Raw genomic sequence first — 22914 nt, 5'->3', positions numbered from 1 at the left:
AGGGGCCAGAGATGCTAGGTACCTGGTAGTTTCCAGGTCGTATAGATCTGTATGTGTGTTGTAAGTAGTGTGTGCTCCATACCGGCTTCTGCACCTGCCGTCGTGCCCACAGCTGACGGATATTCCTTAGGCAGTGTGGAGCATATGGTGTGTTGTTGAGGGGGGACACACGACGGATAGTGAGGCTGCTCAAGACGCGCACTGGGAATCTAATGTGACTGTTTCTTTTGAATTAATTGCCAAAATGCCAACTTAGGACGTCAACACGTCGAGATGGAAAGACCAGCGAACCGGGAAGCCAGCAGGGGCGCAATACTGCTTCGAGGCTGTTCCAGACCGGAAAAGCGGGGGGCACACCAGGGTGCACGACATGTAACCGCCAAAACATCCACACCACACTTCACACCTCCTCACCAGACACACCTAGGTGCCCTTCCAATCCACGTCTGGCAGTTGCTCGCTAATGTCACAGAAGGCCGCACTAAAACGTGCCTAGAGGCAGGGCCGGAGACGGAAATTAAAGTATATATTGAGTAAGCATCTTCGAATATACCTCACGTTGGCGATGCTTCTTTGACAAGTGACGTCGTCCTCGGTATGGTACGTGCCTTCCCACCTTCCGAACGGCAGGCAAGGTAGGGAGTTGGGGCGGCTCATCGGATTCGTGCATGAAAAACACGCTTGGCTACCTAGAGGAACGCGACCAGAATCGGAGCCAGTCAGTCAGTCAGTCTTCCATGCCGTGCCCGGGAGCTATGGCCTGCCGTTTGCGCATCGGGACGCTGCTCTGGTCTTCGTAGCCCCGTCTCTCCTTTGGCTGTTTCTCCTCTCCATGCACTAGTCCGAACAATATACATTGTTCGGGTGCATGTTAGATGCAGAGTCGCAACCTAGACAGGCAATTAATGGGTAAGGGAGCCCAGTCCAGCGTCAAGCTGCTCCGGGGGGCTCCGGTATTGTAACTCGTACAGTACATACCAAGCAACACAGACCGTATTGTACAGTACGTGAGTAGCGGTTTTAGCCTTTTCGCTCGCCCACGTTATGTACGATTACGATGGAAGGAACTCGAAGTGGCTCTGGTGCAGGCTGCGCAGTGCAGGCGGAGCAGGTCATGCTCCTGGGTGTGAGGTGTGTGGCCATTTAACTACCTTATACCGTGGTTTTCTCGGCCTTTACATAGTATAATCACGAGCCGCTCGAAGGACCTCCCCGCCTTTCATCCATCTCTACGCTCGCAGCCCCCACCTTCCATCTCTACCTCCCCTTTCCGCGGTAGAGTAGATCGAGCCTGCCGACTAACGCGGTCCGGCCGCGTACTCCCAGCGTGGTGTTCCTGCTCCCGGCAGTGCTCTCCTTCATTTACCATGGCCATACGATCCGGGTCTTGCATCGCAGGCTCCGATCAACTACACGGGATGCGCAGGGTCAAGTGCAGGGGGTGGTTGGTGTCGTGTTTTCTTGCCACGCTGCACATGCCGTCAGGGATGGTCTGGTCACAGCGACCTAGCGCAGGCGGAGAACGCTGAGGAAAAGTGTGGGGACTGGGGAAAGCCTAGTTGATTGGATGAGGCGTTCATCCCTCGTCCTGGGTCTTGCCCGCCATCCCCACTTTACCTGACCGTCATTAATAAGGAAATGTAGGTTACTAGGAGAGAGAAATGGCAGCTGAGACGCCTCGCTGCCTAGTTCCTGTCAGGCCTTGCCTCGATTCTTCTTCAAGGCTGTGTTGCCTCTCCTTAGAGCTAAGCTATTAGAATGCTAGTGCCCGCCTGTCTTGGCCCGGACTCTGGCGCGTCGTCTATGGAGCGCTGGAGCTTGCGGGGGAGGCCGCGAGCGGGCACCGCTGTATTGTAACTTCGATGCACCACCTTCTTCACCATTGCAGCCGACGGTCTGGTTTTCTCCGGATCGCGACGACTTTGGTCAGGTCCGGAAGTTTGCGGACTGGCTCGGTCAGATCAAGAACCTGAGCTCAAAGCCCAGACTAAAGCGTGGTCGATCTTTAATACTAATTTCCCACTGTATCAACATCTCAGGGCCCGACAGAAAAGTCTTGCAAAGAGAAACTCGCGCACCCGATCTGTCCAATGAGCGCCACTCCACATTGACCCCCAACCTCAACACCATGTCCGCGGAGTCTTTAAATGGCAAATTATGTGGAGGCTCGGGGCTGAGACGTTACCGGACCCAGGCCGTTGGCACGCGACAACAGAGTGCGGAGGTTATAGGTCCATTTTCAGGGCTTCGCATGGCTTCGATCACGACTTCGATCCAAGCTTCGATCGTGCAGCAGTCTCATCCACCCGCAAAGGCTGATTGAATTCCACTGTCGTTGCCTCTACCACTGACAGAGTCAATGGATACCTGAAGCCGAGAAATGAATGGCATCAGTCAACTCGCAGATAAGACCTCACACCTATGTATTTACCCCTGAGACAGGCGAAGATTCGGAGAAGGCGCGGTTTCGGGGCATCGAAGGGCCGCCCGGTGTCGTGGTGGAAACGCCTAAACCGAAATCTACACTAAACCAAGCCCCGTACGGAGACGAACATATCAATATCAGGTAATGCCCCGGCCATGTAGAGCGCTAGCGTGAGACGGCCGTCAAGATCCCCATATTTTGGGGGGTTCACCGTTGCAAGGCGTGGGATGTTGATCACGGCGTCGGCCCTGGCTGATCACCAAGCCTTGATCTGGACCCGAATCTGACAGTTGAGGGGACACACATCTCGGGGGTTTTGGCGTTAATTGCCGTGGAAAGCAACATCCTCTGCAGGTGACTGGATACACAAAAGGCTTGTTGGCAACACCCACCTGACCCTCCAGAAAGCAAGTGATTTGCCCAGACCTGCCCCAGAACTTGTCCTGCGGCGAAAAGGCAACCCTGTCGCGCCACTGGCGTCTCTGGCGCAGTCTGCCATCTGCAAGTCGACGAAAAGGTACGATTCTGCATATCGAGGGGGGGTGCGCAGCAAAAAGCCAACCCCCAACCGTCCAAGGGCTGGTGCGCTTCGGCGTATGAGCTCCGTAAGAAGTCAAGCAAGCTCAAAACGGAGAGGAGAGTCCAGGAGGCTGTGTGGTGTGTCATCGGTCGTGCACACATGTACAAGGGGATGAATATTCCTTGACAATTGCCCTGCAGAACGAAGATGCGGGAGTTTCTGGTATGATACAGTGAATTTGGGACAAAATTTTCATATTCCTGATATTTTCAAGAATCACTCATGAACCCCCGCGTTTTCGGAAGCTCTGCGACGGAAATGGACGAAAGCAGAAATAGCGTCAACAACGGAATATAAGAAAGATCCGTGTTTCCGTCTGTCATGTGGAGGGCGAGGCTGATGACATGGAACAACTCAAGAGAAAGAATACAGGCACACAGTTACTCCGTACACATCCAGAATTGACGGCGTCGGCTGAAAAGGCGATGCTAGCTCCAAAACTGACAAAAAGACGCTTGGTTGCAAACTTTACGCCATGTTTTGGAAGCCTTCAAATCTGAGAACGGATTCGTCCGAAGTCACAGTGCTTTTTTTTTCTTGCGGCGGGGTCAGATTTTGCCTGCCGTGCAAGGTCCCCGTGTGGCACATTTTGCACTGTACTTTTCGTACTGTACATATGTACGGATATCTTACCCCAGCCACGGGGAGGGGGGTGTCAGATGGTCTAGCCTCAGGTTTGGTTTGGGGACCCCAGCATTCACCATGCAATTTCTTCTATAGGTATTCCGTATTCCTTATTCCGTACGGAATACGCCGACAGGCCTCTAGACAATGCCCAATTCTGGCCGACACGCAACACATCCTTCATCTGAGCTTTTGAACTTCGTCTCGAGAATGTAACCGGATTCCGACGAAATCAGGACATCATCTTCGCCAGCCTCCAAAACCTGTGCGACTCGCTGTTCCGTATCCCGCCATGGCGCCCGCAAAATCAGCTCGGAATGGTCAAGACGACTCCAAGACAGAAACCCCAAACCCGAAAGAAAAGAACGGCGCTTCCGGCAGCCACCATTCCAATGGCAAGATACGCCGTGTCGCCAGTTCCCAGGGCACAAGCCTGCGCGAGACGGCGAATGCCGGTGCTGCTGCGGCGGCCACGGCTCTGATGGCTTCGGCCGCGGCCCCAGCCCCTGCGGCAGCTGCCCAAGAGGCAATCAACCCAGGAGTATGCAATCACCTTCTTCCCCGAGGCTTGGGGTATGCGCATTGAGCTGACCGTTGTTCGTGATGAGCAGCTTCAATGGCCCGCGTTCAATAGAGACGTTCTCCACGCCTACCGGAGATCCTACCGACTCAACACACCAACCGCCTTTACTAGCGACCACCGCCAGTGGATTCTCACGCAACCGGGCAGCGTCGGTCTATATTCCCCGACTATCGCACGGCGCAAGGAGTTTCGGAGACAGACCAAGGACCAGCTGACCAGCACGGTGCGGAAGCACTTTAACGGCCTAGGTGTCCAAGAAAATGACATTATTGTTGATTTCCTCCACAAGATCAAAAGCGACGGCGTCTCCAAAACAAGGCCGCGAAGAGCAACAATTGGCATACCGCCATTGGTACAATAAAATATACACACATAACTAACACAGGGCAGGCCACTTTCTTAATTGGAATGGCGTGCTGGGGCGCGTTGCAATTCTTCAGATGATTCACGGCATGAGGGGTAGGGCAAACAGGAGACGGGCCTGGTATACATAGGTTTACTCCGTGTATATAAATTTATATACGTGCAGGTATGGGTGCTATACGTCAAGGACGGTAACAGGAGTCAATGGGTAGTTTGGGACGTTTACACGAACATATCAACAGCTAGGCATATAATTCAACACGAACATGTGCGGGGGGGCGGGCTTTATTGGCGCCGCGATCTTCCCCACGCCAATTCTCCAACTGGGCTCTAATTTCTAAATCGCGGGTCGCGGCCGTTCAACGGGTAGGTGGGGCGTAGACGAACCGAAGGAGCCGTGTATGGATGCCTCAGGCATTATAGTCGACCTCGCTCTCTGACGGCATTGGCCCAAAAAAAAAAGTTGATGGTAGACAGCTTGCTAAGGAGAATCTGGACCAAGAAGTTCTTTTTTTGATAGCCAGATCATTGCAGCACGTAAAATAAACGCAGCACACTTAGCAAGCACACGCCTCCTGATGTTGCGGGAGTTACGAATCCGGTGAGCTTCGCGGTTCATTCGAGATGACTTCGAGCATTCTGCCCAAAGCGGCCCTCCCTGTGCGCCAGCTCTCGCCAGCGCAGATATGTCGCCGACAGCGACTCCGAACATGCGCCGCTAGCCGGGGCACGCCCGCTGCGACCTTTACCGCGGCCGCAAAGGCCTGCGGCCGCCTGCCGTCGTCCAGGTCCGGGGCGTGCTCGGCTTCCGTGGTGCGATCAGTAAGGGTAAGTGGTAACCGATTTGGTTCCCCGTCTCTTCCCCCCCAACTCTGCTGGTGGCTGTTGTTGCTCACCCCGATGTTGGGACATAGGCTTTCCACACGACAGCAAGGCTACTCGCGACGCCCAAAGACCCGTACAGCGCCCTCGGCGTCGGCAAGAGTGCCTCGGCGGCCGAAATCAAAAAGGCCTACTACGGCCTCGCCAAGAAGTACCACCCGGACACGAACAAGGACCCGACGGCAAAGGACAAGTTCGCCGAGATCCAGTCCGCCTACGAGATCCTCTCCGACGCCACGAAGCGGCAGCAGTTTGACCAGTTTGGTGCTGCCGGATTCGACCCGAGCGGCAGCCCTGGCCCGGGCGCCGGCGCCGGAGGCCCCTTTGGAGGGGGGGGCCACCCCTTTGGCGGCGGATTCGGGCAGGGCGGCTTCGGAGGACAGGGTGGCTTCGGGGCCAACATCAACTTCGACGACCTATTTTCGGCCTTCACGGGCGGGGCAGGTCCGTTTGGCGGCGGTCGTGGGCGGCGCGCCGAGACCTTCACCCAGGGCAACGACATCGAGGTCATGGCCAGTATTTCTTTCATGGAGGCGGCCAAGGGGACGAGCAAGAACATCAACATCACGCCGATGGTGACGTGTGACACGTGCACGGGAAGCGGTCTGAAGCCGGGGGCAAAGCGGTCGAAATGCCAGACGTGCAACGGGACGGGCACGACGGTCCATTTCATCTCGGGCGGTTTCCAGGTGGCAAGCACCTGCGGCACATGCGAGGGTACCGGCTCTTCGGCGCCGAAAGGTTCCGCGTGCTCGTCCTGCCGGGGCGCGGGCGTGGTCAGGGAGCGCAAGACGCTAACGGTCGACATACCCGCCGGCATCGAGGACGGCATGAAACTCCGGGTAACGGGAGAGGGCGATGCGGCGCCGGCGGGCGCAAGCTCGCGCAGGAGCAACAATGGCGACCTCTACGTGACGGTCCGGGTTGCGTCGGACCCCAAGTTCAGCCGCGTCGGGTCTGACATTTTGCACACGGCGACAATACCGATCACGACGGCCATATTGGGCGGGACGGTCACGATTCCCACCCTCGACGGCGACGTAGAAGCGCGGGTGCCCACGGGAACGAACACGGGACAGAAGATGACGCTGGCGGGCAAGGGCATGCCGAAGCTCGGCGGGCGGCGAGGAGGCTTTGGCGATCTTAAGGTGGAGTTCAAGGTGTCCATGCCAAAGTACCTCTCGAGCAACCAGAGGATGCTGGTGGAGATGCTGGCCAACGAGTTAAACGACAAGACGGCCAAGCGCATCATGAACGTGGGCAACACGACGTTAGTTTTTTTCTCGTTCCACCGCCCCCGATGGGACGACTTTGCTTTCCGATTGTGTTTACTAACATGAGTCCCCTATTTTCTAGGTCGGACAACAACTCAGCGGAGCACCACGAGGGTTTCCTCAAGTCGCTCTGGCATAAATTCACCAACGGCCACCATGAAGAATCCAAGCCGTCAGAAAGCAGCAGCAGTAGCAGCACCGGCGAAGCCGGCGACGGCAAACCCAAAGACAGCACTGAAAAGGACGATAAGGCGTCTGGCTCGGGCTCGGGCTAAAGCAGCAGCCCAGCCACTTTGAATGCCGCTTTGTATGATAGGGCCAGCGCGGCGCGCCAGGGACAAAAAAGGACGAACATTGTTGCTCTAACACAGATATATATGTGCTTGTAGATCTTGGGCAAGTAGGTAGATAAAGGGGAGTTGTCTTTTTTCTTTCCTTTTTCTTTCCTTGTCATGTACATTTTGGTTCCATTGCTGGTGTTTACTCTTACACTGCTGTGAAAGGGTCAATCGATTTTCCTCCCCGCCCCCCTCTGGTATCTCTTTTTAGTTGTCGTTGTATACTACCTTAGGTTTAGCAGTCAAGGTAGGTAAGGTAGGCAGGCAGGCAGGCATCTTCAAGATCAGCAAGGAAGGTGTAGTGTGTAGTTGTATCTAGTTGTAGTTTAGATAGAGAAAAGATCGGGAAAACCCAAGGACAACTCAGACCAGACTCAGAATTCATCTGCAAATCGCCAGCTCTTCTTCCTCGAGATCCGGTTTGCTGTCTTATGGAGTAAGCAAGGTACGTAAGTACCAACTTGGCTGGTCAATTAGTCAATTATTGGTTGGGACATGCCAAGGTGAGGTAACAGGCGAGCTACAAAGACTTGTGCAAGATGGGGTCATCCATTGTAAATGGACTTCTCCCTGCTGGGCCAGCATGCAGTGCAGGAAAAGCAAGAGAAATAAAATTTCGGCCAATTAGTCGGGCGCTTGGGTGGTCCGGCTCCGGTCAATTAATTATGGTAATGGCGCCGAGAGGAACCCTTTCGTTGCTACTACTAGTGTTCATACTCGATATCCTCGTACCGAGAATAGCTTGCCCAGCATTTTCAAGTTCGTTGCCATAGCCGCGCCGAGAGGTGACTGTCACTTTTGATAGTGGATGTGGTTCAGAGGTCCAGAGGCGAGAATTACCACTTCCCGTCAGCTAATAGGTTAACAATTAGGCTTCATTAAGGGAGCATCTAACAGCGAGTCAAAGGCGGTTCGACGTTCTTAAGGGCAGCCGCGACTGTCGTCGGGTACTGACAACTGTGGGGATTTGGGACCGGACTCGCATCACGCCTGCAAAGCTGTGATGCGGTGGGTCTAGTCTCGGTCCTGTTCCTGCATCCCAACTCCCAACCCACCCACTCCCAAACTGAAGGGATGGAAACCAATCGATCGATCGAACACATGCGGGGCGGCGGCGTTGATCGGGGAAAGGAGAAAGGGGAACGGCGACGCCACCAACAGCACCGCCGCACCCGCACGGGACGGGACTACCCCGGATTTTTCGTCTCTCCTCGCAAGATGCACACCCCCCTCCCCAGCTAACAGCGATGACGCTATTCCGAGTTGATGTTCCCTGCACTTTCACGTCCAGCTTATTATCTCCGACCGCCCCGGATTTCGGATCAGGCACATACATACATACATACATACACTCAGTGTAGTCCGTCTCAATACAAACCGCGTCGAGTCCTAGTTGTGACAATCAAAATCGATTCCGCCTGTTCTTCTATTTTCCGTGCACTGGTCGATGGGAATAATGCCTGCGCTAAAAGGAATCGGACCGCGACGATTCTTGCCCCGTGGCAATGTAGGTGGACATCCGAAGAACGCAGACCATGCCGGGTAAACAAGATCGCCCCGAGGTTGGACGCTTGTGGTCTAGAGTGTAACGACAACCGGGCTCTTTTTCGCTTCTAGCCGAGTGCTCCCCCTCTCTTCTTCACCCCAATAAGGCAACGAAAACGGGCCTGTCGCCTCGATCAATACGGCCCGAGCTGTCGTTCATGACCATGTAAGCTTCCAATCCCTGGAAACGAGAGGGGTGGTCAGGCAGAACAAAGTCGCCGGGGAAGTTACCCTGCCCTACTTACCTTGCTCACCTCACCTTACCCTGGTAACCTCGACCAAGAGCCGATCTGGCGAGATTGGAAGAGTGTACCTAGGTAGGTATATATAGGTGGCAATGTCTCACACGTCTCGCGTCGAGACGAGGTGGCTCACCGTCAAAGCGACGAACCGTGTCAATTCATCCTACGTCGCTGTCACCGTTGTTGTTGACTTTTGTTGCACATCGCGCCGCTTCGTACTACGCTCTCCCCTCGCCGCTCCCTTCTCTCTCGTGCAGCTTGCCCTACCCATTGGCTATCGTCTCGGCACACGCTGGGAAAGGATAGCCCGCCATGATCCACGCCTCGCGTCTCTTCTGGGGCGCTGCTGTCGCCGCTGGCTTCTTAGCTACGTCAGTTGCGGCCGGGCAGTGGCCGCAGGGTGTGAGCTTGGACTCGTTCGTTTTCAAAGGTGGGTGAAATGGGAGGAATCAGACACAATGTTCAAATTCCAGTCTCGCCCAGACGGATGTGCTGAAGTCGAGACAACCAACTACAGAACGGGCCATTGCACTTCAGGGCGTGCTCGACAATATCGGGCCCAATGGCACCAAGGTCCCAGGTGCCGCCGCCGGTATTGTCATAGCCAGCCCGTCAAAGGTCAATCCCAACTGTGAGTGCCATGTCTTGTTACAAAAAACCAAATCTGTTTGCTGTGTTGTCCTGCCGTCCTTTCCAAACACTCGACGGAAAGGGGTTAGGGGTTAGGGTTCGGAGCTCAGCATTGGCTTTGGTATGCATGTCTCGCCTAGCGGCCCTACTGACTTATCGCCTCTCAAGACTTTTTCACGTGGACCCGAGACGCCGCCCTGACGCTCAAGACTCTGGTGGACGAGTTTGTTCTCGGCAACGCCGCTCTGCGCCCTTATATCGACGACTACGTGCGGTCTCAGGCCGTGCTGCAGACCGTCACCAATCCGTCGGGCTCGCTTCTGCCGTCGGGAACGGGGCTCGGCGAGCCCAAGTTCAACGCCGACGGCTCCCGCTTCAACGGAAACTGGGGCCGTCCCCAGCGCGACGGGCCTGCCTTGAGAGCTATTGCCCTCATCCAGTATGCCAACTGGCTCGTCGAGCATGGTGAGAGAAAAAAGGCAAAGACCACCGTCTGGCCCGTTATTTCAAATGATTTATCCTACGTGGGACAGTACTGGTTAGTTCTTGTCTCTCTGGCCCCGTTCCATTTTGTCTCAGCTCGCCTTGTCTCGTTTGGACTCGACTCGACTCGTGTCCCGTTACCTAGTATTTTTATGTCTTGTGGCTGCCTCCCGTAATACGTTCCTTTCTGTCTGTACCGTCGTACAGCAGAGGGAGAGACATGGCAAGCTGTGCTGCCAGCTCGCCACTGCATCGCCAGGCTGGCCGAGACATGCAAGATGACGCTGGCTGACCGTTGAGCCGGGGACGCACAGGAACGCCACAGGCTTCGATCTCTGGGAGGAAGTGTCGGGGTCGAGTCTCTTCACGACGCAGAACCAGTACCGCTCGCTCGTCGAAGGCGCTGTCCTGGCAAAGAGACTCGGAGTGCCGTGCAACGGCTGCGGCCAGTCGCCAAACGTAGTCTGCTTTCTGCAGACGTACTGGAACGGCAAGTTCTTCACTGGAAATATCAACACCAACACGGTCCGGGGCGGAGTCGACGCCAATACCGTCCTCGGGCCCATCTCAATCTTTGACGTGGATGCGCCTTGCGACAGTCCCACACTGCAGCCATGGTATGTTCTCCCTCGCCTTGCGTCTTAACCCCATCCATTTCCCTATTCTACTCCCTTCCTCTGCCTCCGGGTATCCCCGTTATATCCATCGCACTCGGGATATCTTCCGTTCCCCTCTCCCATTCCATCGAGGTCGCCGTCAAAGATATGTGTCAGTGCCTTACAGGAATACCCCGAGCAGCCACAGCCGGGTCCTTGCCAACTTCAAAGTGTTTGTCGATACCTTCCGCAACTCCACCCTGTACCCCATCAACGGAGGCATCCGGTCGACACGCGGCATCGCTCTCGGCCGCTACCCCGAGGACGTCTACTTTGACGGCAATCCGTGGTATCTAATCACTCTGGGCGCCGCCGAGTTCCTCCACGGTGCCGCAGCGCAGTGGACGCGCCAGGGAGTCATCAGAGTCGATGCCGACTCGCTCGCCTTCTTCCGCGACCTACACCCCTCTGCAAGGGCCGGCGACACCTACCGACGGGGCAAGAAGACGGACCTATTCTCCTCTATCGTAGCCGCCACCACTGCCTACGCCGACAGCTTCGTCGCCGTAGCGCAGGCCTACACCCCTGCCGACGGCGCCTTGGCCGAGCAGTTTCTCAAGACGCCCCCGGGCACGCCGCTATCAGCCGCCGCACTGACATGGTCCTACGCCTCGTTCGTGAGCATGGCCGCGCGGCGCGCCGGCCGCAACCCCCGCGGCTGGACGTCCGCAGCAGCGCAGAAAACACCGCGCCCGTCCTCGTGCGCCGCGTCGTCGGTCGCAGGCAGCTACGCGCCCGCCACGGGCGCCGGCGCGCCCAACACCACGGCGCCGTGCCTCGCGTCGGTGCTCTTCGTGGTCAACGCCACGACGTACTACGGCGAGAACATCTACCTGGTCGGCAACTCATCGGACCTCGGCGCCTGGGACCTGGACAACGCACAGCCGATGGTGTCGTCCAACTACACGGCGCAGCGGCCCGAGTGGTTCGCGCAGATGTCCCTTGCCGCCGGCCAGACCGTCAGCTACGCGTACGTGCGCCAGCAGGACTGCGGTCGCCCGCCCATCTGGGAGACGGCTAACCGCACGCTGACGGCGCCCGCGTGTGCGGGCACCGGCGCGCCGCTGCCGACCCTCGAGACGGATGACGCATGGACGGGCCCCGTTGGCCAGCCGGGCGGGTGCTGAAACCGCCTTATCATGTCTTCTTGGGGCGTTGCAGCGACTCCTTTCTCTCCTTCTTTTTTGTATATATAGTATATAGGTGACAAAATAATCCAAGAAAAGAAAGAATTCGGTTGCTGAGCTGCTGCCACTTGCTTGGTATCCTCCCACCCACCCCGAAAATGGAGATAATACTTGGCAGAAGAAGAAGAGGGACGGCTTGGATAAATAAAGCTACCTTACCTATCTACCTGTATGCATGTAAAACAATAGAAAAGAGGGGGGGGGTCCCACACAGCATCTGAACTCACTGCATGTACTCAAACAAGGATGGCTGGATACTGCACCAAAGTAGGACAACAAGCCGAGTGGATAATACCAAAGTTACTTCCGTACGTTGAGATAATAAAATTTTTATAATTAATCATTGCTACGCTGCTACAAGTATCCATATTCCATCACCCCTCGGCTATTCAGCGCTGTGTCGAATTGTACACACAAGAAAGCTCATGCCTCCTTCTACAGCTGGGTTCCTCCAATACTATATAGTATAGGTAGATTGGCTACCTGTATCTCTGCATTGGTTTTCCTTCCTGCATTCTTTTACCAGTGAGAATGGGGAGATGAATTGGTTACACCTCATTTTTGTATACAGCATAGATGCCTTGATAGATGTATTACCGAGGAGGAAAAAAGGAAAGAAAAAAGACTTCAGGGCGTTCAATCTTTGTTCCGTTCTATCCACAAGAAGTACTAGACGGGCTCTAAAGAATCACAGAGCACCTCGGCGGCAAAGACTGGCCCAAAGCTTGCGCTGTTGTCATATCATTATCTGCATTAAGAGTAAAACCAGGTGACGAGATCAGATCTCCCCGATAAGACTTGGTGATTCTTGTTATGCCAGAAACCCACGTGGGTCCGGGCCCGTCCGTATCCCAAGAGCGGCAATCTCTATTAGCTCTCATGCTCCCGTCCATGTGTGTGTTCCTTTCCCGACACCACCAAACGCCGTGGCTAAATACATGGACGAAGTGTTCATTTCAAGTCCCAAATCCTCACGATATATCTATGTGATTCCCACCATTGCTCGCTGGTATTTCCGTGTCATGGTCTCTACAGGGCGTTACCTACCCAATCCGCTCTTTCGAGAGGTATCTCGTTGTTCTCCTTCTCCTTCTGAAGGCTGGAGCTTGAGCTTCGGGACCCGGCCTCGGGCGGCACAGAGATCCTCTTCTTATCCTCAGCGGCCGACATGCTGTAGCGCACCGAGCTCCGCTCACTGACAGGCCGAGGCTTTGTCAAAACAGCAGGCCTCCGCCCTTCCTGTGTGCTGCTCCGCCTCGCACTGTCGTTCGTGCTGCTGCGTCTCGCACTTTCGTGCATACTGCTTCGCCGGCTCTTCTTCTCTTCGCTCTTCTTCCCCTCCTTCAACTGCTCTTCACTGGCACCGCTCACGTTGCCACTCATTTGAATACCGTCGGTAACCCCGGGAGGGCCGCCTCCAGGGGGACCCCCTTGTGGGCTCTGGCCATTCTTGCCCTTCTTGATGCTCCGCCACTCCATGCCAAACGCGCAGAGTAACGAGGCAAATGCCAGACCCATGGAAGCCGTAAAGATGCGCGTGCACGCGTAGTTGTACGCATCAATGACTAGGTCAAAGAACTCGGGCGGGGCAACTAGCGACAGATTGGTTGCGCCCTCGTTGACGATGGCTTTGGGATCAAATCCGGGGATGCCCGACAGTCGCGAGACGAGCAGGTTGCTGAGAATCGACTGGCCGACCGACGTGAAGACAGCACCGCCCATTTGCTGGACGAAGAAGTTGATGGCAATCCCAGCGCTCATGTCCTCTTTAGGGAGCACGGTCTGAATGGCTAAACCCGACGTCTGCATGCCAAACCCAAGCCCAAATCCCGCTAGAAACTGAAAGGCGATCCAGTGGGACGCGGGCGTGTCACGGTTGAACGTGGTCATGAGCCCCTCTCCAACCGACATGATCGAAGGGGCGAGGAGCATAGAGGGCACATAGTAGCCAATCTTCTGCGTGGCGATACCCGCGATAACGCTCGATACGACGAGGCTCAGTACGAGGGGCAAGGTGTAGATCCCCGACCTAATAGGATCGGCTTGCTTGACGGTTTGAACTAGAGGCGTGTTGGTCAGCACACGCGGACAAAGAACAGAAACCAGAACGAATATACATACACCATATCGGCACGTAGTAGACCATCATAAGCATGGATCCAGCAAGGAAGAAAGTGAAGGATGTGCCAAAAGCAACACTCCTCTGCGTAATCACACGCGCAGGAACCATGGCCGTATCAGGTTTCAAGATCTCGACAGCAATAAAGGCGGTGGTCGAGGCAGCAAAAAGGGCGAGAAGCAAAATGGTGCGCCAATCATTCCAGGCGTAGGTCGAGCCTCCCCACTGTAGAGCGAGCAGGAGACAGACAACGCCCGGGAGGAGAAAGAACATGCCTATCGGGTCCAGACGCTTGACGTGTTGTGTAAATGTGGCGGGCACATATTTCTCCTTCGGCGGATTCCACAAGAGTATCATGAACGCCAGCGACACGGCGCCGATGGGGAGGTTGATATAAAAGCACCAGCGCCATGATGCACCGCTGGTGAAGCCTCCGCCAATTAAGGGGCCCATGACCGAAGCCATGCCAAAGACCATGCCGAAAAGACCCTGGAAAGCTGGTCGACGATGGAGCGGGATCATGGGGATCATGATAAGCATGCATCCCGAGAAGATGCCCGCCGACGCCAAGCCAGCAATGGCGCGGCCGACGATGAAGATTATGGAAGAGGGAGCCGCGCCGCAGATAGCGGAGCCAATCTCGAAGACGACAATGCTGATGAGGAAAGTCCTGCCGTCGGGTTAGCCTCAGCACCAGACACACACGGGAGTAGTAGCACAGGCCAGGACGTGACGTGGAACCTGACTTACCACTTCATGTCGTAGAACTTGTAGATGCGGCCATAGACAAGCTGGGCACATGCCGTGGTGAGCATGTAGGCGGACCCATACCAACCAATGTCACCTAGGCTCTGGAACTCGTCCGTAATTCGAGGCACGGCGGTTGCAATGATGGTCCGGTCGAGTGCCACGAGGAACAGGGCGAGGAAGTTACACAGGAGCGTCAGCCAAAACCGGACGCTCCTGGGCTGGAACAGGTCGTCCTGGCTGGGGCCCAGCGGTCCTCCTCCAGGCCTGGCGGGCGAGAGTTTCTCCACGTCGTTCATCTCTGCCGTGTTGTCTGCCCGGAGAATGTGATCCGAGTGGCCACTGTCCAGGGATGTCGTCGAACGCGAGACGGCAGGGGCGGCGGCGCCGGCCATCGAGGGCTGTGAGGCTCTTCTCGCTCGACTTGAATACCGTATGCCAGAAGCAAGTTGATGGAGGCGGGCTGGACTGTGTGGCCTGGTTCCAAATCCAAATCCAGGTCCAGGTCCAGGTCCTGGTCCTCGGAATGGGAGGAGAGCGGGTGGGCGGACGGGGGGAAAGGGGATGCAGAACAGAAATACAAGCCGAAGCGAGGCGAGGGAGAAAAGGGCAGCGATGTCTCGTTAATAAACGGCACCAAGTGAGACCTCCGACGGCGTCTCTCACGCCCTAGCAGGTAAAACCGTAAAGTAGCCACCTCAGGTCGAAGTAATGTACGTAAACACCTCAGACACCCAGGTCACTGCGAGGTATGCGGAAGAAGAATATGCAGCACTCTATTGAGTGGGGAGACACAGCCCAGAAGATGGAAGAGCCCCGTCGAGCCACCTTCAGCAGAGAGACCGGACGGAAGCCACCACCCAGTAATCAACAGGCTACAACTCGGTAATGTCTTATGTTGGGATTCCCTGTCACGGCCGGGAGGACGACAGCGCGAAACACAGCGACGGGCGGACATGGAATGTGCTGGCTGTGCTGAAAATCATCACGGGGGGGGGTCGCCAGGAGAGGTTTCCAAAAGCAGAGCGAAGGCAGAGGCGGGCCTCAGTGGTGACGCCGTGTGTGTTATATAGCGTGGATGAATGGCAAAATGCAACAAACACCACCACCAACACCAACACGGCGAGGAGGACGAAGACGAGGGCGAGGAGGAGGGCGAGGGCCAAGACGAGGACAAGGACAAGGACAAGGGCCTCTGTTACTACTGCTCGTGGTAAGACGTCCAGTAGAGCACACGAACACGCCGCGCATGCTCGTCTTCCATCGTACCTGGCGGGCGGAGCTTCAAGTTGGACGGCGAGGTGCTTTGGGAAGACAGACAAAAGAAGACCGAGGCAATCTGGCAGCAACCCAGCAGCAATCTATCCGGGCCGCCTCCAAATTCGCTGCGTCGGACATGGCGAGTGCTGGCTGGCTCAGATCTCCCTCACCCATGAGTGGATGGATGGATATTGAAAGGGCAAAAGGTGGACGTCAAGGTATCCGTCCGTATTGCGAGAGTGGACTTTCCCCATCGGATCCGGCGCCCGCCCCTGCAAGCCTCAGCAAGCCTAAACTGGCGCTAGTTCAAGCCATTGAAACCCCGCCCGATTGGTTCGTCTACCAAGACAACAAGCGTGCCCAACTGTACAAAAAACCTCGCCGTGCCCGTGCTGGTCCCAGCCAAAACGGCGCGCCGCCTGAGGGCCGCTAGTCCTTTTTCTGTCGCGTCGTCGGACCGTTGAAGACCGTCTCATCGCGGCCTAGCGCTCTTTCCGTTTTCCGACTCCAGCTCATGCGCTAGGTGCAGATCCCAAGGCCGGGGGAGGAACGCCCGCCTCGGTCCCGAGCGACCACCTAAATCGCCGCACACCTTCGTCGAACCTCCTCCCCGAGCTAACCAGAATATCAGCAGCTCCTGCCTCAATGCCAAGTTTCGACAAGCTTTGCTTTGCTCCCAGCATGTACACCTATGCCGCTATTCCTAACTGGCCAAAATACGGATACGGATACATACTATGTAAGCTACGGATACTCTAAAGCCAGCACTACGTATTACGGATGGTAGAAACAGTGTGAAGAGCACAAAGGAGAGCTGGCACTACTAGTACTATAGTCGTCAGCCAGCTGCCAATTGCCAGCTGCTAGCTCCGCTAACGGCTCGAGGGAAGGAGCTTCCTTTGCTTTGGCAACGTCTTATCTGTTACACCTGTCTCACGGCCCCCAATGCACCCCTCTTTTCGCTACTTCAAGTCGCTCCCCCTCCTTCCCAAGCTCCCGCCTCCCCCAACCAGGTTTCTCCAAACCTGGGAAAATGCGCCAATGGATTTCGACGAGTGCAACAAGTCTTGCCCAGTGTGGAGCTTGGAGGAGTAGGATCTGGGGGCGGCGGGCAACCAGCAACCCTGGGCGCCCAGGGTTCCAGGTTTGTCAGGCTCGCGCCTTTTTCTCACCTACCTACCCTATTGTGTTGTGTGTGTGTGCGTGTGTGCTTGCTTGCTGTTTTATTTGTGGGAGCTGCCAGCAGCCTTCTTTGGGTATCCTGGGGGCTGCCCTGGGCTTGGGCTTTTTCCCTCTTGGAGGGAGGGGGGTAGGTAGGTTGCCGCCGGCTGTCGCGGGCGTGGGCGCCTTGTCTGTCTCTTTCTCCTCACCTCCTCGTTTCTTTCTTGTGTCGCCTGCGAATTATTATCACGCATTCCCAATTCCGGGGGTGGCCAAAAGCTTCGAGACCCGCATCGCATAAGCTGTTGACGCCACGCCCGCCCTTGGGCCCAAGTCCTGTCTGTCTACTACCTGTCGGTCTGTCTTGTCAGCCGTCAGCTGTCACTGTCAGTCGGGGCGAGCCCAATTCTGACGATCGACGCTTTCGCTATTATCCAACCTTGTCTGTAAGCCATCCAGCAGCCGCAGCCGCAGCGAACGAAAACTCGGAGCACCGGCGCGCGCGCGGTACCCGTGTTGCCTGCCATTTTTTCTTGTTGCCTGCGGTCGGCCTAGGTTGCTTAGCTTTGCTGCTCTTCTTTGAACCAGGCCAGGCGCGCTTGAACGCTTGTCGGACCAGTGAGCGAGCGAGCAGTCGGTCGGGTTCTGCGTCTTTGAGATCCCGTTCGGGTCCCCGCTCGCCTCGCATCGCTGCTCTGGTTCCCTGGCGCAAATCCCACATCGCTTGCTAGCAGCCATTTGGCTCGCCGGCTCGTGCATAGCAGTAACGGCAGCAGCAACATTAGTGCGGAAAACGGAGTACTTGCTTCGAGAAAACCCGACAGCAGCAGAAGCAACGGTAGCCGCAGCCGTAGCCGCAGCAACAAGCAGCAGCAGCAGAGGGAGGACGCGCGACAGGCGAACGGACGCAATAAACGGCAAACCGCCTTGGCCCATTAGCCAAAGAAAATCCCTGGGCCGGCGTCTTGCGGCTCTGCCCCGTCCAACCGGTCATTGGGCCCCTCTGGCGCGCGAGATCCCAGATCCCAGAATCCCAGAACCTAGCCAGTGCGGTGCCTTGCTTGCCTAGGTTGTCCAGTAGGTGGATGTGGTGTGGACTTAGATGTGGATGCCGCCGTTGGCTGCCCTAGCCCTGAACCTGAACCTGAACCACATCCCCAGTTCCCCACGCCAACCTACCCCCCCCCCCTCGGACCCGAGCGGCTGGCCTAGGTGTCCGCGACCGACGACGCAGCATCTAGTCATCTAGTACACGCCCTAACGTACATATTGACAATGGCGTCCGAGTTGTCGTTCGACCGCCCGCCGTCGCCCCAGCGGCTGCTCCCTGTCGCTGAGCAATCGGTGATGAAGCTTACGCGGGGCCATTCGTGCGTCCTATGTCAACAACGGAAGGTTCGCTGCGACAAGCAGAAGCCCTGCGCCAACTGCGTCAAGGCCCAGGTCGAGTGCCGTGTTGTTCCACCCCAACCGCCCCGCCGCCGCAAGAAGAAGCCTCACGAGAGAGACCTCATCGACCGTCTGCGCAAGTACGAGTCGCTGCTCTCCCAGCATGGCGTCAACTTCGACCCCATCGCCCACGACCTCAAGGCCCTCGACCACGCCGACGACGTGGCCGACCTCGAGCAGGACCTCAGCGGCTTGAAGACGTCGCCCTCGAGCGCCGCCGATAATCACACGCCCGACCAGTCCCATGACAAGTCAGTACATACTCCGACTCCGTACCCCCTCGCTGCTCGCCCTTTAATCTGTTTCTTACCTTCCCCCCTACCCACCCCCCTCGACGAGCTGAGGCTGACTGACACTTTACTCTTGCAGAAAATGGTACCCCTATTACAAAGACGTGAGTTTAACTGTGCCCGTCTCATCTCTTCCCCTACCCTCCCCCCCATCCCGTCCCTTTCCCGGCGTATCCATACACACTCCCCCTCCCCCCATCCCTCCTAGTCTTTCTACTAGTTCTTGCTCTCCCCACTCGTTCACGGGGCGGCCCCACGGAGGCCAGGCGTGTCTCCACATGTTTCGCCGCCCCACGCCCCCTCCGTCACATCTGACCGCTTCGCCGTGTAGACCCTCCGCACCCCCCCCGTCTTAGCGGGAACGTAAAAGATATCAAACACTAGAACCTGCATATTTGTAGCGTTTATCTTGCTGATGGCGTCTAACTGTGCCTCGTCCAATAGTATCGGGCTACGGATGAGATGCTCCACGACTCCTCGGATGAGGAGTATGAGGGCCCAACGCTTCATCATGCCTACGACACCATGTTTGAAAACAACGACGGCTTTCCGTTCATCGTCGGCGGCACCATGTCCAGCGTCACCAACGCCCACCCGTCAGCAATCCAGATCTTCCAGCTATGGCAAATATATATCAACAATGTCAACCCGCTGCTCAAGATCAGCCACATCTCCACCCTGCAGGCGCAGATCATCTCTGCCGGGGCCAACACGGCTAAGATTTCCAAACCGCTCGAGGCCCTGATGTTTTCCATCTACTTCTCGGCCATCAACTCCATGACGGACGACGAGGTCCACAGCACCTTTGCTGAAGACAAGGCGGTCCTCTTGGCCAAGTACCACAACGCCACGCAGCAGGCCCTCGTCAATGCCGGTTTCATGCGATCCACGGAGTTGACGGTCCTGCAAGCGCTGTTCCTGTATCTGGTAAGCCTCCGCTGGGCAGCATCTAGCCCCGGTAGCGCTGACGGTCCCCAGCTCTGCGCCCGGCCATATGTAGACCCGCGATCTCTGTTCTGCCTGATTGGGGTTGCCGTCCGGATTGCCACCCGGATAGGGATCCATCGGGACGGGACGCAGTACAACCTTCCACCCTTTGAGACGGAGCAGCGGAGGCGGCTCTGGTGGCAAATTGTCATATTCGACAAGCGGATTGCCGAGATCACGGGCTCCTCCATCACTGCCCTGTCCACGTCTGGCGGCGACAGCCGGTTCCCTCTCAACATCAACGACACGGACCTCAACGTTCATGCCAAGGAACCCCCGGCCGCGTATCCTGGCCCTACGGAGATGCTCTTCTGCCTTACCCGCGTCGAGCTTACCGTCGCCGCCGCGCCCAACGGCGTTCGCCAGCAGCCTGCCACTCCGCCGGGCGCTCCCAGCAACCTGAACAAGCCCCGGGTGCAATACAGTCCGTCACCGTCGTCCCCAGACATCGTAACACATGTGGCCAACCAGAACCTACCACACGATCTCGAGAGCTTCTGCACCTACATCGAGACGTACTATCTCAAGCAATGCGACCACAAGATTCCACTACACCTCTTTACGTTACTCATGACGCAGCAAGCCCTGAGCAAGTTGCGAGTTGTCGACTTCCTCTGTAGGGGGGTTAGCGCCGAGACGGTAGAACCCACCGACCGCGATAACCTCTTTATCGAGGCTATCCGGATGGTCGAGCTTGATAACCACCTGCAGACGGACGATACGCTGCAGGGGTTCCGGTGGTACACATACCAGCACTTCCCCCTGCCAGCATACATATTCCTTGTGTCGGAGCTGCGGCAACGGCCGACTGGTGAGCTGTGCGAGCGCGCTTGGAACGTCATGGTCGAGAACTGCGAGCACCGTGGCTTTACGCGCAATCTGCGCTCGCCAATGCATATCCTTCTCGGCCACTTCTTCGTCAAGGCCTGGGACGTGCGCGAAGCTGCCGAGTTGCATTTGGGCCGGCACCTCCCGACGCCAAAGATTGTCACCCTGCTGCGCAATACCGTCTCGCGGTACAAGCGTCCAACCCCGGCACCGACAGGCAGCACCGCCGGAGCAGCACCAAGCAGCACACAGATGCCTGGCCCCGCACCCCCGGCTGCCCCGCCTAGCTCGGGAATATTACACGCCAATGTCAATGTTCAGGCCGAGCCCAACTCTGCCCCGTCGGCTGGCATGTACCATGGCAAGCCCATGGCCGAGTCAACAGCGCACATGGGCAACTCCAACAACCAGAACATGATGATGAACGACAATATGATGTTCCAGAACTTTGACGGGGTGAACCAGTTGCTCGACACGTCAATGCAGGATGTCGACTTTGGACAGATGGACTGGAACTATTTGGTGCAATACAGCTCCTTCGGGGGGTTCCAACCCCATCTCTATTCGCAACCTCTCCCACATCAGGGCGGAGGCGGCCCCCAATAATATGACATATACGCCTACATATATACTACGACTCACGGTCACGCCTAGCGCTTATCTGCATCTTGCAGGCACTTTATAAGAGTTGCATATTTCGAGGAAAATGTGAGGGTCTGGGGTGGGGGCGAGGGAGGAAAAGTGGGAAGGGGTCCGTTGTCGAGGTTAGGGGGTTCTAATGACGACTGTCATGACGGTTCGTGCTGGCGAAATGTTTTGTCTCATATGAGTGGCGTTATATGGCGTGTTTGGCGCACAAGTCTAGGGGTATTGTCAAGTGGTTTTATCTTGTTTTTCTATTTTTTGTTCTATTCTCTCCCCTTTCCCTTACGAAAAAGCGTGGTCTCGCAATATACACTCCATTTCCTTTTTTTCTGTCGTTAAATATACCACACACATCAGCCAGCCAGTCGGTCGCTCAGCTACTACTACTACTACTATTATTATTATTATTATCATCCAGATCGTTTACGGGATGTTCAAAAAGAGATACCACGAGAAGAGTTTTGTGTCCCCTTTTTTCCTCTTCCTTTTCCTTTTCCTTTTAATATATGCGTATGTTTGTTATGTCATGAAGAGGAGGAATTCAACATGGACTACTCATTTTCTAGATAGGTAGGTAGGTGGTTTTCGATACGATACAAGCGGTAGATAATGGGAGGATGGCGTGTGTGCAGATGGGATTAGTACCTATATATTTAATTATGTATAAACCAGTGCCCCCTTTTCCTTTTTTCTCCATTTTTCACCTCTTATTCTGGAAACATGTGCCCGAAAGGTGTCTTTGAGACTTTATTTCATTTTATTTATTTTATTCTGGGCTCAGTACCGTCACTTTTACGCGGTTGGAGTTCCGTAGGGCTACCGAGACGGTGTATATGTATCACGCATGCCCGTATGTGCCACTGCTTGCTGCAGTCTCCCAAGGCGTCTTCGGGTGCTCGGGCAGTTGCTGCAATCGCGCATCACATACCTTACATATCTAGTGTGTGGAAGCCATACCTCTCTTTCTCTCGACATTTGAGAGAAGCTAAGCTAGGTAAGGTGAGGTATCTATCTATAGGTGGTGTCTTTATTATGTACATCCCTACATTTTATGAAGGAATTGCATGATGCAAAAGTCAGGCGCTGACGAATGATCAAAGGCGTGAGAAGACACAGCACAGGCGCTCGAGGTAGCCTCCGTGCTCCCATTCCCAGATTCTTGGGCTGCTGCGTATTCCCGTGTCGATTCTCCATCGGCCAAATCGTATTTTATTCTCAACTTTTTCTTTTGACTAAAACGGAGTACCAACAAGACCAAACAAAGAATAAAGAAAGTCGGCACTCTTTTCGCCGACCGCCGTGCCGTGGATGTTTATTTATGTGCTTTTTTTTGTATATTTATTTATATTACAGTTTTCTATCGGGCAATGGAAGGCAATAAGGGTAGCCCGGCAGGTGCCTCTCTCGGGACATGGGCCAGCCACACACGCCGGATCCCAGCGGGTGTCTCGACGGTACCGAGCCTTTTTTTTTGGGGGGGGGGGAGCAGTCGGGACTCGGGGCTGTTGTTATTCCCTCTCCAATGATGGACGGCATGATCACCTGGTACCGGTCTTTTTAGCCTGGAACTGTGTTGTTGGTTGGCTGCGAATTATTGGATATGTTCTGCTTTAGGT

At 55.8% G+C, this 22914-nt stretch overlaps 7 protein-coding genes across 7 annotated transcripts; 5 read left to right on the top strand and 2 right to left on the bottom strand.

The window, feature by feature from the left end:
• Positions 1-3921: 3921 nt before the first annotated feature.
• Positions 3922-4573, top strand: B0T26DRAFT_648258 (uncharacterized protein; the record flags this gene model as incomplete). Its single annotated transcript, XM_060437986.1, has 2 exons — positions 3922-4170; positions 4241-4573. 2 exons carry the CDS (start codon positions 3922-3924, stop codon positions 4571-4573), a joined length of 582 nt encoding a protein of 193 aa, XP_060296940.1.
• A 626-nt stretch (positions 4574-5199) lies between these two features.
• B0T26DRAFT_676344 (chaperone dnaJ) lies at positions 5200-7006 on the top strand (the record flags this gene model as incomplete). The annotated part of the gene is made up of 3 exons (XM_060439967.1): positions 5200-5403; positions 5490-6727; positions 6814-7006. The coding sequence occupies 3 exons, from the start codon at positions 5200-5202 to the stop codon at positions 7004-7006; spliced, it is 1635 nt and encodes a 544-aa protein (XP_060296939.1).
• Positions 7007-8684: 1678 nt separating this feature from the next.
• On the top strand, positions 8685-11752 carry B0T26DRAFT_777676 (Six-hairpin glycosidase-like protein; the record flags this gene model as incomplete). The annotated part of the gene is made up of 5 exons (XM_060446637.1): positions 8685-9286; positions 9374-9487; positions 9655-10024; positions 10284-10586; positions 10768-11752. The coding sequence occupies exons 1-5, from the start codon at positions 9169-9171 to the stop codon at positions 11750-11752; spliced, it is 1890 nt and encodes a 629-aa protein (XP_060296938.1). The 5' UTR covers positions 8685-9168.
• A 1089-nt stretch (positions 11753-12841) lies between these two features.
• B0T26DRAFT_646935 (major facilitator superfamily domain-containing protein) lies at positions 12842-15073 on the bottom strand (the record flags this gene model as incomplete). The annotated part of the gene is made up of 3 exons (XM_060437861.1): positions 12842-13872; positions 13934-14601; positions 14682-15073. The coding sequence occupies 3 exons, from the start codon at positions 15071-15073 to the stop codon at positions 12842-12844; spliced, it is 2091 nt and encodes a 696-aa protein (XP_060296937.1).
• A 341-nt stretch (positions 15074-15414) lies between these two features.
• On the top strand, positions 15415-16410 carry B0T26DRAFT_315153 (uncharacterized protein). The gene has a single exon (XM_060434344.1). The coding sequence runs from the start codon at positions 15757-15759 to the stop codon at positions 16369-16371; it is 615 nt and encodes a 204-aa protein (XP_060296936.1). The 5' UTR covers positions 15415-15756; the 3' UTR covers positions 16372-16410.
• A 1033-nt stretch (positions 16411-17443) lies between these two features.
• B0T26DRAFT_315130 (uncharacterized protein) lies at positions 17444-18414 on the bottom strand. Its single transcript, XM_060434343.1, has one exon. The coding sequence runs from the start codon at positions 18033-18035 to the stop codon at positions 17487-17489; it is 549 nt and encodes a 182-aa protein (XP_060296935.1). The 5' UTR covers positions 18036-18414; the 3' UTR covers positions 17444-17486.
• B0T26DRAFT_315121 (fungal-specific transcription factor domain-containing protein) lies at positions 18206-21376 on the top strand. The gene is made up of 3 exons (XM_060434342.1): positions 18206-18799; positions 18918-18942; positions 19283-21376. The coding sequence occupies exons 1-3, from the start codon at positions 18375-18377 to the stop codon at positions 21257-21259; spliced, it is 2427 nt and encodes an 808-aa protein (XP_060296934.1). The 5' UTR covers positions 18206-18374; the 3' UTR covers positions 21260-21376.
• Positions 21377-22914: the final 1538 nt, after the last annotated feature.

The sequence above is a fragment of the Lasiosphaeria miniovina genome (assembly GCF_030549165.1).
Source record: "Lasiosphaeria miniovina strain SMH2392-1A chromosome Unknown B0T26scaffold_4, whole genome shotgun sequence".
Taxonomy (NCBI): domain Eukaryota; kingdom Fungi; phylum Ascomycota; class Sordariomycetes; order Sordariales; family Lasiosphaeriaceae; genus Lasiosphaeria; species Lasiosphaeria miniovina.
Note: the sequence above shows the minus strand (reverse complement) of the source record. Positions and strands in the feature narration are given on the sequence as shown.